Below are 14711 nucleotides of genomic sequence, written 5' to 3'. Positions count from 1 at the left end.
ATATAATGAAATCAATGAAATCACAAGGGAAGTGGACGAAAAAACAACTTGCCACCGGTGGGAGCTCAACCAGGCTGCCGTCGGTGTTCATTGTAGAAAAAATAAGGCCACGGTCAGTATAGCTACGTTGCGTTTCTGTTTCTTTTGTGTTGTGTCCGTGTGTGCAGGCCTTACTTTTTCTGCGCTGAATCCTTAATAAGTAGTTGAACGTTCTGTAGATCTATGCCGTCGGCTCCCACAGGTGGCAAGTTGTTTCTTGTCAACCTTGATTGACCTTTACCTTATGAATGACAGACCTGAATTAAATCTACAAACAACTTCTCCTATGCTTTCGTTGGGCTTTACGTGATTTTGTGACACAAAAGAGGACCCTCGGTCGCTTTCCCTTCTCGATCATTTCTTCCGTAGGCACGAAAATAATCACGCCTTACGGTGGAATTCTGCAGATCGACCTTTCTCCCATATCACCAATACTCGGGTTGACCCATATTTCTGCGGATAAGTTTTGTCCTCCGCGATAAAGTTCATTGTGTGGTTTTTTTACGTCTCGTCTTCTGGTCAGCACTTCTCCTACCGCCTTGAACGGTTATCATCAAGCGCAGCAGCTGAACTTTATTGCATAATGAACTATGAACTTTATAGCTTTAAGCTGTCCTTTAATCATCAAAAAGCAACCACCAGAATGATGTATCACGTACTTCGAGGCGGCCCTGTAAAGGATATGGAACATGAACATGGCTAGTAGCTAACACTCAGTAACCATTCGTTACATTCACCGTGTATGGCCACTGCCGCTGGTCACACTAATATTCCAATGGGTTCCTGGACCCTGAGGCATATGTGAAAATGAAAAAGCGAATCTAGCCTAGCTGCCTGCAGACGCCATTAAAAAATTCTGACGAGTACACTTAAAATCAATACCTAAGCTTACTCGTCACCTCAAGACAACGGCTACGTCCAAACGCCGCAGTTATGATTGGGGTCGATGGAAGTGATCCCGATGGTTCAGATGATCGTGGCGACACATTGAAGGACTGGACAGGCCCGTTGCTCAGCTCCTGGCAAACTTGAGTTTATTTACACATATGTACAGTTGCTTACAAAACAAATGCCGGGGCGGCCACTGAACAGCTCTCGCGACAACAACTGGGCTGGACCCGCACCAAGCGTTCAAGCCCTTAAGAGAAAATCTCTAAGTCCTTCGTCCCTGGATCAGAGTCGGCGCCGAGCACGACCTCTGTCCCCTCCGCAATCGCTCCGTCGAGCACCAAGCTCTCCCTCCTCTCCTATTTCTTCCTTTAAATCCCCCCTGTCTCGTCTGAGACCGCCTTACGGGACCAACCCTTTTTGATACTCCACCAATGAAGCAGAGAACTTTGTTTCTCTCAGAGACGTGTCTCCGCTTCCGCGTTCCCACGCTTTGCTGCCCTCACTATGCGGCAAGCCAACTAAAACGCCATCAATCACATACACAGTCAACGTACACTGAAATGCACCACACCAACGCGCCCAGTTTACTATGCCGTCTCGAACCTTGTCTGCGACAAGATGCCGCCGCCTGTTGCAATTGCTGCAAAACCACATCGGTGCTCCTTCAGTGAAGACCGTCGCGACGGCGACACATTGTTTACGTTGTCAGTCTCCGTGAGATCGCTTCCGCCGTACGGGTGACTCCGCCGCGAAAGGAGCGGTCGACAAAAGGTCGCGGGGTTCGGCTACAAAGGCGCGGGTAGAGGCGAACGGCCTAATGGCCCTTCCGAGCGCCCCTTTTCCGTCACGCGCCGTCTGCGATTAGTCACCGTTGATCCGTACTGGGGAAATCGTCCCCCGAACATAACTGCCGCACTCACTGATACGGGCAAATGCTAAAGGCTAAGCTAATCAGTTTCATAAACGTAGAGCAGGAATGAAGTGGAACCCATCAGAGCGATCACTGGTACAGTTGTATACGAAGCACTTCTTTTTGTAAGCTACTTACGTAACAGCTTACCGCTTACCAACTATGCACAACCAACTAGCCCCTATACTCTGGCCCTTCTTACCGATTATGACAAACACTCGCCCTTCCTGCCTATACAATAACGTTTACAAGCTCAAGCATTGCGAAAATGTCTAGGTTAGCCTGCACTTGAACAAATGACGCGATTGCGGAAACATGCATACACCTCCTATAGACGTTTATCTATCTCATGGACCTCTGAGGGTATATCGTCTAGTGACCCGTCGAAAACGTCACCCTGTAACGACATATATTTCGCGTCTAGACAGCGCTTTTTTCAGCTATTTTCCGTCATGAGAGCATCATTCCCTCAGGTTTCGTCCCTGCCAGAGTAGCGAATATGTCAGCGTGGACTTTGCCAAGACGTGTGCCGCATCTATCCATTCTCCGAGTTAGTAAAAGAAACGCGTATGCCATCACACGGGCATAAACAATTTGCTTTAACCCAGATATTTAAAAAATATATACCGCTTCTATGCATGTACTTACTGTCGGGTCGGTGCCGCCAACTGCTTCAACCGAGGCAACTACACCAACGGCTGCAGAGATTGTAGTGATTCGTGAGGCTGAATCGATGGAGCCGCTTCAGGTCTGGGCTATACTTTGTCACATCGAATCATACACGACTTTTTTCTTGCCAACTGGTCACCGCATAACACTGGATTCCAGGACACTATGGGTGACGTGAAAAATGAGCTGGCAGACGCGAATGCTAACATTACGCGCAAAAACGCCACATAAATGTGCATCCAGTTTTTTTTTTTTTTCAACCTGCCACTAATACTATAATGTAAATGCTGATGCACGAAAATACTGTAGCATATTGGGCGCTCATGTGTTGATGACGGTGTGAGAGTCTCTGCGGTTAGGCATCATCTCCTTTGAACGCTGTTAATGTGAGTAGTCAGAAAATGTCACTCCATGCAGCAACACGGTTTTCCAGGGCTTCAATCTCGTTATTCATACACAGATACTCGTTGTATGCTCACGTTTCGCATCGAGTTTCAGTCAACTGAGTGAACGGTTAGCGGAAGCTCTTCACGAAGGGTTGGAGAAGAATCCGGAAGAACACGATATCCTGTGACTTGTCTTTGGTAGATACCGAAATCGTCAGCGCATACGACACAAGCACAAAACATAACGGTGTCACTGCAATCGTTCAGAGAGAGAGAGAAACAACTTTAATAAAATAAGGCTTCTTGCTTGATTCTACAGACGTTTACATGCATATCGAGGAACACAAATGAATACAAAAATAAGACTGCCTTCGTGGAATCACACATATTCATAGTTCTGTGTCTCCTGTGTGCCAGAAGCTCATTTTGTACCTCCACAGAAAATTTTATATTTTCTTCTGTCCAGGAACACTTGTTCTTGTGTGTAACTTATGTGATATTTTGTTCTAGCTTTTATTGTAACATATGCATGCAGTTTATTTTACACCTGTCGATTAAGAGAATACGAGTAGTCAGCTCTGCCTACAGCTGGAAATCCAGGGAATAATAATAAAAAATAATATGTGCAAACGATTAACAGCACATCGTAGAAATTATGATATAAATAGCCATTCACATATTGTAGATCGTAATATCGCATTCCAGTAGTGATCGACCATTCATTTATACCAAGAAACGCATATAGGTCACATGTGGCACAGAAAAAGCCATGACTCCTCACTCACTCATGGGTACCCCTGCACATCGTGTGCCAATGCTATCGAGAGCGGCATGTCTCTGAAACCCTCGCTCAGTCATTTACTTGACCAGTGGTATAAAAAAAAAAGACTTTTGCGATACTTACGTGATGTGCTGATGCTGGAGCAGACAGTCGCATGTTGCAGTACGCGCCAGCGATTTCCGTTGTGGGAATGGATATGTCGCCAAAACAGAGGTCCCTTTAATTGCAGCGGGGCTTTCGTGGATCATATGCGCACCATGCTGAATGGCAGTGACTGGCTGGTCATGTCGGACTCCCAGGCAGAGCAAGACATCCTGGAGGGACAGTGCACCCAACTTACGGTGCACTTTTTCGGTACGTATATGACTGCCCACGGCCGGAGCGTATACGGGTGCCTCACTCGTATCCCAAGGGCATTCACAAAAAAATTCGCATGACGTACACACAGCAGAGAACGTAACGGCATGCTACCTGCACCTTCGTGGAAAGAAGGCGCCCACAGTGCTGCCTCGCGGTGGCCTGCATCCTGTGAGCCAAATGTGTACAAGACCGCTGAAATGTCATGAATCGCCGAATGCAAGGAACAACCCCAGAAGCGTTTTGAGTGCGCCTGATTCTTCCCAAACCTTGTGTACTCGGCGTGTTGTGAGAGGTGCTTCGGCTCCTCCTAAACTTCCTCCGTGATGCCGGGTTGGAGTGTGAATAGCGAAATGGTGGGTCGAAGTAATTTGGATGACGCGCAACGTGTTGCTACTAAATGTGATGAACTTAAGGCCGCGTTTGATAGGCGGCGATCGGGTGGAGCAATTTCGGGCAACCTTCGCAAGGCCAGATCCGGCTGCAGCAAACAAAAGTCCTCCTCATCTGAGATACAATACAGCAGCAACGCAGTGAAATCAGTAACTTTTGCACCTGTTGGACTACGCTCAGTGGACTTCACAAGTTCCCCGTGGTGTAATCGATTTTTCTACCGGGATCACTTCAATAGCGAAGCTGTCTTTCTGAGGAAAACAGATGGCTATGTTTTGTAGTCTTGCGTTACAGGTGAATGACAATTTTTTTCCGTCTTGCAAGTTCTTCTGCCTCGATCAAATAAAAATAAGCAAAAGTGATGCGAAAACAGAACTTCAGGTAAATGGGGTCGAAACACGCGAACCTCTTTTTGAATTAAGCTTGTTTTCAATTCGCTTAAATCTATAAGCAGCTCGTTGGCAAGGTATGTTGTGGAGGCTAACGAGAAAAATATAGAAAGCCCTGAAAATCAGCCTCGTTATTCTCAGCCTCCCTCTCCGCTTCCTGCGCTCGCACGCAGTACACACAAACGAGACAACAGCAAGAATTCGATAGCGTCAAGCAAACTGCATTACTTCAAATGAAAGCAGGGGAAAAAATCTGCTCACTCCTCGGTAACCCACCACGCGACAGAACAGTCATCTGTAACGAGGATAACGTGGATACTTCACTTAGTAAGAATTTCAACGAAACGGAATAATGAAATGGAGACGACGAATGAAAAAATGCCAACGTGCGAATTCATTATGTGACACTGAAAATATGTTATTATACGCAGCTGACCTGCGATCGCAACATGCCCTCCCATCGCATACATAAATTTCGCACACTATCGTGTCGTGCCGAACGAGATCTTACAGGATCAGTACAGGTACATGAATTCCTGTCACAGCTCCAGGAAATTTCGCAGAATATCAGTGACCTAATTTCCACTGCAAAGTGTACGTATATGACCCGTAACGTTTTGCCGATCCTTGGAACAACGTTTTCGTGAGAGGCCTCGAGCGTTACAGTACTACGGCATACGGCATCAGCCTTTATTTGTTCTTATGTGTTAAATAACCAAATCGAAATAAACTAGTATGTCCCAGTTGCTTGCAAGTATACAGAGAAGTCAAGCGCTCGTTTGTACACATAAGCGCGAAGTCGCGGACAGCGAACATTTGTAGCGATAGTCTTTACGGTGACAGATAAGGCAGGCTACTGCGCACTAAACGCGATCTGCTGCTTCGTGAAAGCAAGTCACAAAGCACCGTGTTTGCTTTATCCACCGTGGGAATTGCTAAGCCGCGACGCTTCAAGAGATTTTATCTGAAGCCACAGGCGGTATAAAAATTCCTACTTAGTGAGAGTCAAGGAGGAAATGGTGGCAGTTTTTTTTTTAATTTAATACAGAGTGGTGCCACATGTTTTGAAACCGAGAGATAATCTGGAAAAAAAAAAAAGCCCGTCTTCAAGGCTCGCCAGATAGATGCCCTTGAAGGTGCAACTGAAGAAAATGCTGATCCTAGAATGCGCGCTGCGGCGTTCAGAACAGGAATGCGCGCCGTCCCGTTTTTCAGCCGGATCGCTTAAAGGGACACTAAAGAGCAACACGATTTTTCTCACAATAGTAAAGTAGTCTTCACGATACCAAAAACACCACGCTTGCTGCGAGAAAACGCGCAAAAAGAAAATACAGGTGGCGACGCCACCATGGAATTCCCGCACCATTTGCCGTGACGTCACGTATTCTTGACGGCGCCTGCTTGGGCCTACGTAGTTCCTAACCGGTTAAATCGAAGCACATTGTCCTCTGAGAGGGCCAGAGACTTGACATAACGAGTTTGTGGAAATTTCGTCGGGCCAGTGGCGCCAAAATACGTTAAATGCTCTTTGAAATCTTTCACGTCACGAATTACAAAGTTCGGCGCGAAATTTAAAAATGAAATTTTGAACTTGGTTTTCCCCTCTAATAATAAACCTATGGTGGTGAAATAAACTACACAAGAGTACTCCGAGCACACTTTATCAATCTAAACCAATTCATTGTTTCTCTTTAGTGTCCCTTTAAGCGTCATTGGCGTAGCCAGGGAGGTGGGGGGGGGGGGGGTCGAACATCCACCGCCGAAATTTTTGAATTTCGCATGTCTACATGCACACGCACACGTACAAACGCACGCACGAACACATAAATGGATGAAGGGTGGCTGAATCCCTCCCCCCGTAAAAAATTCCTGGCTACGCCCCTGGTATACGGGTGCTTAAAAGCGGTGCTGCATGCTTATACACAGTGCATATACCAACCAGAAGCAAAAATGTAAGATCGTGTCAGGCGCCATAGACGTAACACGCATGCGCATACAGCTTGCAGGCAACCGTAATTAACGAAACCACCTTCCTTGGTGTGGGACATTTGCTCATTACTTGAAAAACCGGCTTTAAATAAGGTACATTTTAATCAATAAGACATCCGTTGAACTGGCATTCTTTACCATCCTAAGATGTGGTATGCAGTATACTGCATAACTTGCAGCCCGAACTGTGTGCATATATATACACACAGTTCTGGCTGCAAGTTTATTTTTGAATATAAACTACCCAAAGCCAAAATGTGAAGACTTAACACGTCAGTTTGTGTGTTGATGCAGTATGCGCTATGGTGCCTGCCAGTCGCCCGCATAGTGACACTGATGAAGCCACCCACGTATCCGAATAAGGTAGAAGATCAGGGGAAGATGGAAGCGATGAAAAATCGTCGGGGTGCAGCCATCGTTCCGACAAACGGGCTTGTCTTCTTCAAGTTTCAGCCTTGCATAAGACAAGTCCGCTTGTCGAAACGTTGGCTGCATCCTGTGATCCAAGACTTTTTCATAACCTACGTATAGGATCACTCGTATAAGATTCGTCCTGCTTCTTTGTGCGTTGAGCCGAGCGGCTCGCAGCGGGTTATACGCGAGTGTCCACGGCGGTGTATCTGTTACACCGCTAATGGTTACGCTGTTATGACTGTTCTCCCAGGCACGCTGAAGAATTCCAGATGGCCTCGCGAGCCGCGATATACTTCGCTCGTCGACACAGAAAGCACGCACGCCCTTGCCCGGCCAGAAATAGTCGCTCGCCGCGGCTACCGCCACGAGCCGTCTTTACTGTGTATACACACACCGACAGGTCAGAATGGCTGCTTGGCAGCGAGGCTTCTGCGGTCACTTAAAGAAAACCACCCGGCATTCATGCCCTGAATGTGGGCATAATGGCGCGCGTTTTGGGCGACGTTCACCACTATGCCATGGATACACTGACACACGGCACACGGTAGAACTCGCCTCTGAGTCTGGGAACCGCACTTCGAATTCACACACCCTTTTGTTCGTTCTCTCGCATTGGCGGGTCGCCTTCGACAGTAATATGTCCAGCACCCTGATTGGCTGAATTTTTTTCTCACAAATCTATCTCCGTGTCTATTCGAGCTTTGCGTTAAAATGACCACTATATGCTTTGTGATTATGGGCACTGACGAAGATTCGCCTCGAAAACAGCGTGACGAGTGGATAACTGTAATATTAATATCTGAGATTTTACGTGCCAAACCCAGGATATCATTATGAGGCACGCCGTAATGGAGGGCTCCGGCAATTTTTCGACCGCCTGGGGTTCTTTAACGTGCTCCTACGTACACGGGCCTCTAGCATTTCGCCTCCATCGAAATGCGACCGCCACGGCCAGGATAGAACCCGCGACTTTCAAGTGGCTGACTGTCAAGTCAAGGAAGTCGAAAAATGAAACTCGGATCAACAGATGACAATTCGGTGCAGGAACGCATCTGTATGTGCACATCGCGGACATGCGAGCGCGACAGGGCAAATTAAAACACCGAAATAATTCTGATCACGCTTTCAAGCTATGCTTTCGTAATATGTGCTTACAATTAACTCTCCCTAGGCAGTTAGCGCATTATCGTTGTCATTATAAGGGGGTTTCACTTTTTTGGCCGAAGTAGTTGATACCGTAAATGTTCGTTCAAGAATCAATTGTTAATATGTATTTTTTGAGCATGTATACTATAGTTGCGGCAGAGGAAGGTGAGCAGTCAATGAACTCTGCGCACTCAACAACACGAAAGAATCCCGCTAAGTGTTAAAGGGCCCCTAAACGACCTCTGAAAGTACAAATAGCGAGCGAATTGTTCTCTTCTGGTGTTTCCCGTCTTTTTCGGTACAATTAGTGACACCGGCAGTCGTTGACGTGACGTCATGAGGCAATAAGCTCACGATTGGTCCGTACACTAGGGATATCGGTGGTGAATTGCCTCCTACCAAGGCTTGCCATGCAGTCGCACGCCCGTTCTGCCTTGTCTCGTGTGACTATCGTGCACAATCAACTTCTTCACTTTGTTTTGTGCGTTATGGACAGCGCAAGCGGAGATAACAGCGTGTAGCCGAAAAAGCGCGAACTCCTGATAGACTCGACGCTTAGCGCAGACATTGTCCACGTGCATTACGAAGAAATAAGTGGCGAGGAGGAGATAGGAAGGGTAGTGAAGGCGAAAAAGAAACCGCTCCCTCGTCTTTGCACTCGAAGTGGTGATAATATCTGAGGTTTAACGTCCCAAAACCACGATATGATTACGAGGGACTCCGTAGAGGAGGGCTCCGAAAATTTCGACCACCTGGGGTTCTTTAACGTGCACCTAAATCTAAGTACACGGGCCTCAAACAGTTTCACCTCCATCGAAAATGCAGCAGCCGCGGCCGGGATTCGATCCCGCGACCTTCGGGTCAGCAGTCGAGCGCCATAACCACTACACAACAGTGGCGGGGTGACTCGAAGTGGTTTATAGCCCCTTTGAAACATGGTTCTTGAACCCGAAAGTGCCGCGAGATAGACGAAACAATAGGACATGTGACAGATAAACCGAGGCACCCACTTATGGGAATATGCACCTGCGCCGCGGATACCTATCGCCTGAAGCATGAAACGATATGAAAGCTCCGACAGATGCTCGAATACAAATTCAAGACACTCGAAACTCCACAGAAGAGTTTCGAGTGAGTTGGCCCAGAGGTGCGCCAAGTGCGGTTTAGCCAGATTACATTAAACGCGCTGCAGCTCACTTAAGTTTCATTACCGTAAGCGTTCTAATGAAATTAACGAGACAAAATAAAGCAGGAGGTATTCAGCACAAAGCCGCATGCGGAAACTTTCCCCTTGACCAACAAAAATGAATTAACGAGTGCAAATGTCAGGTTTTTAAAATACCAGCCGTGACAGTAGCAGCAGACATATTGGAGCACTATCCTCCAAAGCAAAAAAAAAAAAAAAAGTGGGGCAGCTACGCACTGTATAGTGGTGCGAAGACTGTGGAAACAGCGGAGCTGGTGGCCTTGTCCTCCTTCTTTCCCTCATCTTCCCTTTGCAATCCCCTTGCTATACTGTAGTATACATGGCTATGATATGCTTTACCCTCCTCCCTATGCTTTTCCCACCCCCTTGCATACTATATACAGTAACTATACATGGCTATGCTATACTTTATTTCTGTCTCTTTCCCTCTCTCTCTCTCTGTTAGGCTTTAGAAGTAACTTAATTAGACTTAACTTAGGCTTAATTTGTTTTAATTAGTCGTATTTAGGCTTGATTTAATTAAACTTGGCGTAATTAGGCTCAGCTATGTTTAACTTGGCTCAACAAGGCTTAACTAGTCTTAACTATTGTAATGTTCCTACTTAAAAGAACGGAACAGCATTAAAGCTTCAGTGTGGAACTGGCGTCCACCTTAATCTGCTTTATTTTTAACTTCCTCCCCCTCTCCTTTCCTGCCCCGGCTCTCGTGCTTCTTCATCTTCTCTCCAAAGGCTCATACCGTTTCACTCTTCCAGGTTTCTTTTAATTACCCCTCCTGGGGTAATACTTGAAGACATTTCCAATTGAAGCACATTCAACTGATCCACGTTCACCAGTGTACCAGACTGTCTTCAAAATTCCGTTCTGGGTGGCTGTCTTGGTCACAGAGTAAGGACCGTAAAATTTGGCACTGGAGTGTCTTATTCATTTCCTCACTAGTACGAGGTCGGTGACTTGAACGTCTGGCATGTCTGCTCGATGTCTCTTATCGAAATTATTTTTCATTCGTTTTCGGTATCTGTCCTCCTGTGATTTTTGTTGCCTCTCCTCGACAATCTTGAGGTTTTCCAAGAGTCCCAACTCACACTCTGCCTGCAGAATAGGAGTTTCTCCTGTAGAAGCGTACTGTGGACTGCACCCCAAGCCACTTGTGTAGGATCTGTTATGATGTTTTACGGCTGCTTCTAAAGAACATTTCCATCCACCAGGAAAACTATCGTACATCTTGATGTACTGTTTCACGTCCCGTATGGCACGTTCTGCAAGCCCATTCGCCGCAGGGTGGTATGGCGCACAGAACTTGATCGATACATTGTGATCTCGAGCCCATCTTGCTAGCTTTTCACTCTTGAACGCGGGGCCGTTATCACACACGATTGTGTTCGTAGTTCTAAACATGTCTCTTTCGAGAAGGGTTATGACGCTATTTGCATCTTCTTTTCCTGCTCGTGCCGCGACCATCCTGGTGCATTCATCTATGGCCAGAAGAAAAGCTTGCGTTTTTCTGACTCCTTCCCGTTTCTTATTAAGTTCGGCGAAATCCAGGTGAACTACTTCAAAAGGCACGTTCGAGTGGCAAGGTAGCATCATGGTGTCCGTAGGCTGTTCATACTTGACTTTGTGTACTTGACACACATGACATGAGCGAATGTACTGACTGACGTCTTTCTTCATGTGAGGCTACGTAAACCTCTTGACCAACTTGTTGTAGGTACGCCAAAATCCGTCGTGTCCTCCAGATTCTGGGCTATCGTGGCACAAATAAAGCACTCTGGAAACAATAGTTGGTGGGACTTGATACCGACCTTCAGTAAAAACCAGTTGTTCTGAGCCTTCCCACAGCTTCACTTCACTGATTTCTTCGGATTGTTCTGTGTTGTTTTGTACCATCAATCTTGATAGAGCATCTGCATCGGTTAAAAGCGGTCCTGGTCGGTGCGAGATGGTAAAGTCAAATTGCTGCAAGTAATTCACCCATCTGGCGATACGTCCTTTAGTTTGCGTCATATTCAAGAGATGAGTGAGGGCCTGGTGATCGGTGAACAAAGTGAACTTCGTACCTTCCAGGTACGTACGGAAGTACTCAACGGCCTTCAGAACAGCCAGTGCTTCCTTTTCAGTAGTAGTGTAGTTAGTTTCAGATGGCTTGAAGGTGTAACTGTAGTAACCTACTACGTGTCGCTTTTCTCGGCCGGATGCTTCAATACATTTTTGATACAACACTGCACCAGTCCCATAATGTGAGGCGTCAGTGTTCAATTCAAAGGGTAAAGTGAAGTCTGGTATGCGTAGAACAGGGTCAGCAGAAATTATGTGCACCAAGTCACGGTATACTCTCTCACATTCATCACTCCATTCAAAGGGAACTTCTTTCTGCGTTAAGCGCGTGAGGCATCTAGTTTTGACAGCAAAGTCCTTTATGAAAGATCGGAAATGTCCTGCCAATCCCAAAAACACACGCCATATGGTTCCTTCAACTGCGAGAGCTTCTCGACGGACTCTTGTTTTGTGCTTTTGGTGTTCCCATCGAAGACTCTTCCAAGAAACACAACTTTTCGTTGAAAGAATGCACTTTTCTTAAAATTAACCTTGAGATGTGCCAATCTCAAGGCATTTAACACCTGAGACAGATGGTCCTGATGCTCAGCCTCTGCTTTGGAGAATACTATAATGTCATCTATGTACACATTACAAAAAACACCAAGGAATGGGTTTACGACGTCGTTCATGATCTTCTGGAACCACGCTGGCGAGTTTTTCCAACCGAAAGGAAGCCGGCTGTACTCGTAGAGATCGAATGGCGTGATAAAAGCGGTGTACATTTTTGTTTCTTCGGTTAGTGGGATCTGCCAGAAACCTTTGCACAAATCGATGCGGGAAAAATGTCGGCAACCACCGGTCTCATCTATAATTGTGTCAATCTCCGGCATGGGAAATGGTATGAGTTCTGTCTGACGATTGAGAACCCTGTAGTCGGTGCACAATCTGAAGGTTCCGTCTTCTTTCGGTGCGATCGTTATGGGAGAAGCGAAGGGTGATACCGAAGGTCGTATGATATCAGCGTCTAGCATCCCCTGCAACTCTTTCTTGAGCCACATCTTTCGCTCCCTTGACATATTGTAAGGTGCTTTTCGGATGACGGTCTTGTCAGCGAGTTTGAAAGGAACCTTGTGTGACTTCATCGCCTGAGGATAGCTTCCTACACATACAAGTTCAGGGTAGGTCGCGTTGCGATATCCTCCGCGCACTTGACAACTCGTAGGTTATCTTTTCTACCCTGATTTGTCTCGTTCCTAGCTACTCCTTCGACTAGCACCACATCGTCCCAGTACACGTTGATCTTTAGTTTCTTTATATCTGGTCTTGATAGCAAAAAGTCGTACGTCACTCCCTCTATCACCAACACTTCGCTCTCTATTTTCTGACCCTGGAACTCGATGTTTACAAAGGCCCACTGATCATGCAACGTTACTTTTCCATCATAGCCTTGTACCCGTAGGATTCTTCCACTATGCAAGCGACTTGCATCCACCAGCTTGGCATTTATAATAGACACAGAAGCACCGCTGTTTACCAGAGCCATCACATCTTTGTCTCCTACTTTGACGGGAATGTGAAGTAGGCTAGAGCAACTTAAATAAACAGTCTCATTTGTAGTCATCGGGTGGGACTGATCACCCTCGCTTATTAGTTTTTTGCTGTGGAATACTCCTGAGCCTCAGTGTCGATATTGTTCACTCGACCTCTTGGAACGCGCCAGGTCAAGTTATCCTTGCTACTTGCGAGGTGGTTCGGTTCTCTCTGATCGCGGCTTGACCAGTCCCCTTTACTCCGACTGAAACAGCTGCTTGACTTAGCGGCTATGCTTGTTTCCGAAGCTAATGGTATATTCTGAAGACACTCCAGGAGGTCATCTAGAGTTCTGGGTGACAGTATTTGCACTTGCTTCAACATTTCCGTGTGCAATCCATGCATTATTAAGGCTACTACAGCCGTAGATGGCAGCAAAGGCTCAGCCAGCTTTAAGAGACGGCGTTTCTCAAAGAAGTACTCGACAAGGGAGCTTTGCTCAGACTTGAAATTAAGCGCCGTGTTCCATCTTTGTACTGGATTGCTTCGGAATGCAGTCAAAAATTTTTTCCTCCACTGGCTCCAAGAATCGTCACTGTCTTCCGGAATGCATATTTCATACCACTTGCGCGCAACACCTCTCAAGTAAACGCGCATGTTGGTGATTTTAGCCTGATCAGAGAGCCACTTGTTTTTTCCAGCGGCATATTCGTAGAAATTAAGCCAACTTTCTGAACTTGAAGACACGCCGTCGAAGGCATTAGGTTCTACGAATTTAGTCACCGGTTTCTCAGCATTTAGATAGCTTATCAGAGATGTCACTATTTGGTTCTGTTGAACAATCTGTTCCTGTTGCAGCTGAAGAGTTTTCAAAACGAGGCTCACCTCTTCCGTCGAAGACCGTGATCCTGAGTCTTTTCGACGCATTGGTTCAAGAACTAGGCCGTTGAAGGTCGCCACACACAAGTTCACTCTCACAGCACCTTTCCGTCATAGTTCAGTAGTGTCCACGGCTGCCTTTTCCACAACCATGTTCACGAGTTCTTCCGAGCTGAGCTCACGAGGTAGGTCTATCGCTGCTTCATCTTGAACTTGGTACTTCAAAAAGATGATCTTCTCCGCGGAGGTCTCGTCAATGAAGAACGTCACCCACATGATGGCTTCGATGGCCGGCTGCGCCAAAATAATGTAATGTTCCTACTTAAAAGAACGGAACAGCATTAAAGCTTCAGTATGGAACTGGCGTTGGTTGGTTGGTTGATCCTAGAGGAATGGCACAACCCACCACGGGGGATCGGCCACGAATCGTGCGGCAGTAGGATGTGTGAGTGGGAAAAAAAAAGGAGGGGGGGGGGAAGGATAATTCTAAAGAGATAATTTTAGGTAAGCGAAAATGTTATTTGTGTTGGTTGGTTGGTTGGTTCCTTGGGGGAATAGCCCAACCCACTACGGGGGATCGGCCACGAAGCGTGCGGCAGTAGACTTTGTGAAAAAATAAGTTAAAATGAATATGCGAAAAAGATAATTTATAGTAAAGAAAAAAAAATGTTTGGGCAATTTTGGTTCTTTT

General features: G+C 46.4%; 1 protein-coding gene across 1 annotated transcript in view; it reads left to right on the top strand.

Moving 5' to 3' along the window:
* The window catches only part of LOC119379045 (uncharacterized), a 58863-nt gene that overhangs the window by 17136 nt on the left and 27016 nt on the right, over positions 1-14711 (top strand). Inside the window, exon 6 of the mRNA XM_037648187.2 lies at positions 3906-4030. Within this exon, the coding sequence (XP_037504115.1) occupies positions 3906-4030 (125 nt within the window). The remainder of the gene's footprint in view (positions 1-3905; positions 4031-14711) is intronic.

The sequence above is a fragment of the Rhipicephalus sanguineus genome, chromosome 1 (assembly GCF_013339695.2).
Source record: "Rhipicephalus sanguineus isolate Rsan-2018 chromosome 1, BIME_Rsan_1.4, whole genome shotgun sequence".
In the NCBI taxonomy this organism is placed as follows: domain Eukaryota; kingdom Metazoa; phylum Arthropoda; class Arachnida; order Ixodida; family Ixodidae; genus Rhipicephalus; species Rhipicephalus sanguineus.
The sequence above is the reverse complement of the archived record's forward strand: the minus strand, read 5'-3'. Positions and strand labels throughout refer to the sequence as shown.